Source organism: Echinops telfairi, unplaced genomic scaffold (assembly GCF_000313985.2).
Source record: "Echinops telfairi isolate 266 unplaced genomic scaffold, ASM31398v2 ScPeMD7_3;HRSCAF=10, whole genome shotgun sequence".
Classification (NCBI taxonomy): Eukaryota; Metazoa; Chordata; class Mammalia; order Afrosoricida; family Tenrecidae; genus Echinops; species Echinops telfairi.
In genome coordinates, this window is record NW_022103899.1 from 34,573,948 (window position 1) to 34,576,289 (window position 2,342).

The following is a 2,342-nucleotide window of genomic DNA, read 5'->3' on the forward strand; positions in this document are numbered from 1 at the left end:
GAAAGGCGAGGCTTCACCACCCATTTATCCCTCCGCCTTTCAATTAGCCCCACATGTGATTATCGGCCAGGCTGGCACAATTAACTAACTCACTACTGGATGATGCATATTTAGGCTGAGGTTGATATTAATGGTTAAACTCTCCTGATAATTTAGTGATTTGATCTTGAATTGACCCGGATATGACATTTCTGATTGATTTTACTTAGGAAAGGGAATTCTTGAAGAATTATGTTCAGCGAATAGTGGATGTTCGACCCACGTTGGTGCTAGTTGAGAAAACGGTGTCTCGGATTGCCCAGGACATGCTGCTGGAGCACGGCATTACTTTGGTCATTAATGTAAAATCAGTGAGTGCTGCTACTTCTACATTTCATGCCAGTTTCCAAAAGCTGCCCACAGCGTTTGCATTTGTTCGCATATGTCAGAGATACAAGGATCTTTGATTTATTTTGTTGCGCTGCTGGTGCCATATTGTAAGTGGGACAGAAAACAAGACAGTGACAGCTATTTTGTCATTTAAGACTGGAGTGGCACAGGCTAGACGTAGGATTGATTAGATGCCACTCATTAAACAGGCCTCCAAGACCAAAATGTCATCAAAAGTCACTGCTACAGGTGGACTCCAGTTCACAGCGCCCCTTTAGGACAGGTCAGAACTGCCCTTGGGGTTTCCAAGACCAACTCTTTGTGGGAGTAGAAAGCCTCATCTTTCTCCCTTAGGACTCTGAAGTCCTGTGCGTGTCCAAGACGATGACTCTTAACGGGAGCGGGAGACCTTATCTTTCTTCTGCCATGTGGCTGCTAGTTTTGAACTACTGACCTTGCAGTTAGCAGCCCAGTGCATTACCCACTAGGCCACCATAAATATATAATACAATTAGCTAGTTAGCTGTATTTGTTGATCTTTCATTCCGTCTGGGGAATTGCACTAGCAGAAAATTTTCTCTCCCTTGCAAAAAATTACCATCCAAGGGCATTGAAAGATCTCAAAGAAGGAAGCCAATTCTAAAAGAGATTTTTTTTAGTCCCCCTTGCCACCCCTTACACAGTACTTGTGCCATTTTGTGATGATTCAGTGCCTTCGGGCGGTGTTATTAATAGGTGCATGGTTTACTTAGTGGACACGTTGATTAATAAGCAGCTAAGTGTAGATCTAAGCTGCATTTTTATGTCATTGTTCAAATCAGGAAACTTTAGTGTGGGGATTTATTGGAAATAACTTCCATTATTTGTCCAGGTAAAATGTACCAAGAATTTCATTCTGTCTAGCTTTATAACACAATGTTTCTCTGTGCTGCAGCAAGTGTTAGATCGGATCAGCCGGATGACCCAAGGCGATTTGGTGATGTCGATGGACCAGCTGCTTACAAAACCACACCTGGGCACTTGTCACAAATTTTATATGCAAATGTTCCAGCTGCCTAGTGGTAAGTGACTCTGCAGACTTCACAGTGAGTTAACTCTAGCACCACAGTGCTCAGTGAGAAGAACATCCCTGCTAACAGTATGAAATGATCCCAGACACCTGTGGTACTAATCACACACAGGCCTTTTCCCTTCTGGGCGTTAGCTGGGTAAACTAAGGCCGGCTGGACTTCTGTGTTGCCACCCCAGCGGTCTTTACTTTTTGTTTGCTTATTTGCAGAACACACCAAAACGCTGATGTTTTTCGAAGGCTGCCCACAGCACCTCGGCTGCACTATCAAACTGAGAGGGGGCTGTGACTACGAGCTGGCCCGAGTTAAGGAGATCCTCATATTTATGATCTGCGTAGCCTACCATTCCCAACTAGAAATCTCCTTCCTTATGGATGAGTTTGCTATGCCGCCCACGTTGACCCAGCACCCCTCCTTCCACTCTCTGATTGAGGGATGCTGTGAGGAAGGGGCTGCACAAGAGCAGTTCAGCGGAAGTCCCCTCCCCCGGGACCCTGACCTGCCTCCCGAGGCTCTGCCCACTGAAGACAGCGGTTTGTCAGACTCCAGGATTGTGGTTGAGAAGGCTGACCACGAGAACAAGAGTCTTCTACTCGATGTTGCCTCTTTGAAGCATCAGGAGTGCGTGGCGACTGCATGCCTGTCCGGGATCCCCTGCGCTATCTTTCCATCGCTGCCAGAGTCACTGCTGCCGCTCCACATCGATGACCGCCAGCCCGTCGTTGGCAGTGAGCAGCCAACTGATGAGCTCCAAGACCCCAAGGGCCAGACGCGAGCCTTTAGAGACCCTCTCCAGGATGACAGCGGAGTCTATGTCACCCAGGAAGTTGCTCCCTCTGAAGATAAACGCCAGACTTACTCTCTGGCCTTCAAGCAAGAACTGAAAGATGTGATCCTGTGCAT

The 2,342-nt window shown here is 47.1% G+C and overlaps 1 protein-coding gene across 1 annotated transcript in view; it reads left to right on the top strand.

Moving 5' to 3' along the window:
* Positions 1 to 2,342, top strand: part of PIKFYVE (phosphoinositide kinase, FYVE-type zinc finger containing) — a 91,595-nt gene that overhangs the window by 45,432 nt on the left and 43,821 nt on the right. Inside the window, exons 18-20 of the mRNA XM_045296769.1 lie at positions 210 to 350; positions 1,304 to 1,430; positions 1,649 to 2,328. Coding sequence (XP_045152704.1) covers positions 210 to 350; positions 1,304 to 1,430; positions 1,649 to 2,328 — 948 coding nt within the window. The remainder of the gene's footprint in view (positions 1 to 209; positions 351 to 1,303; positions 1,431 to 1,648; positions 2,329 to 2,342) is intronic.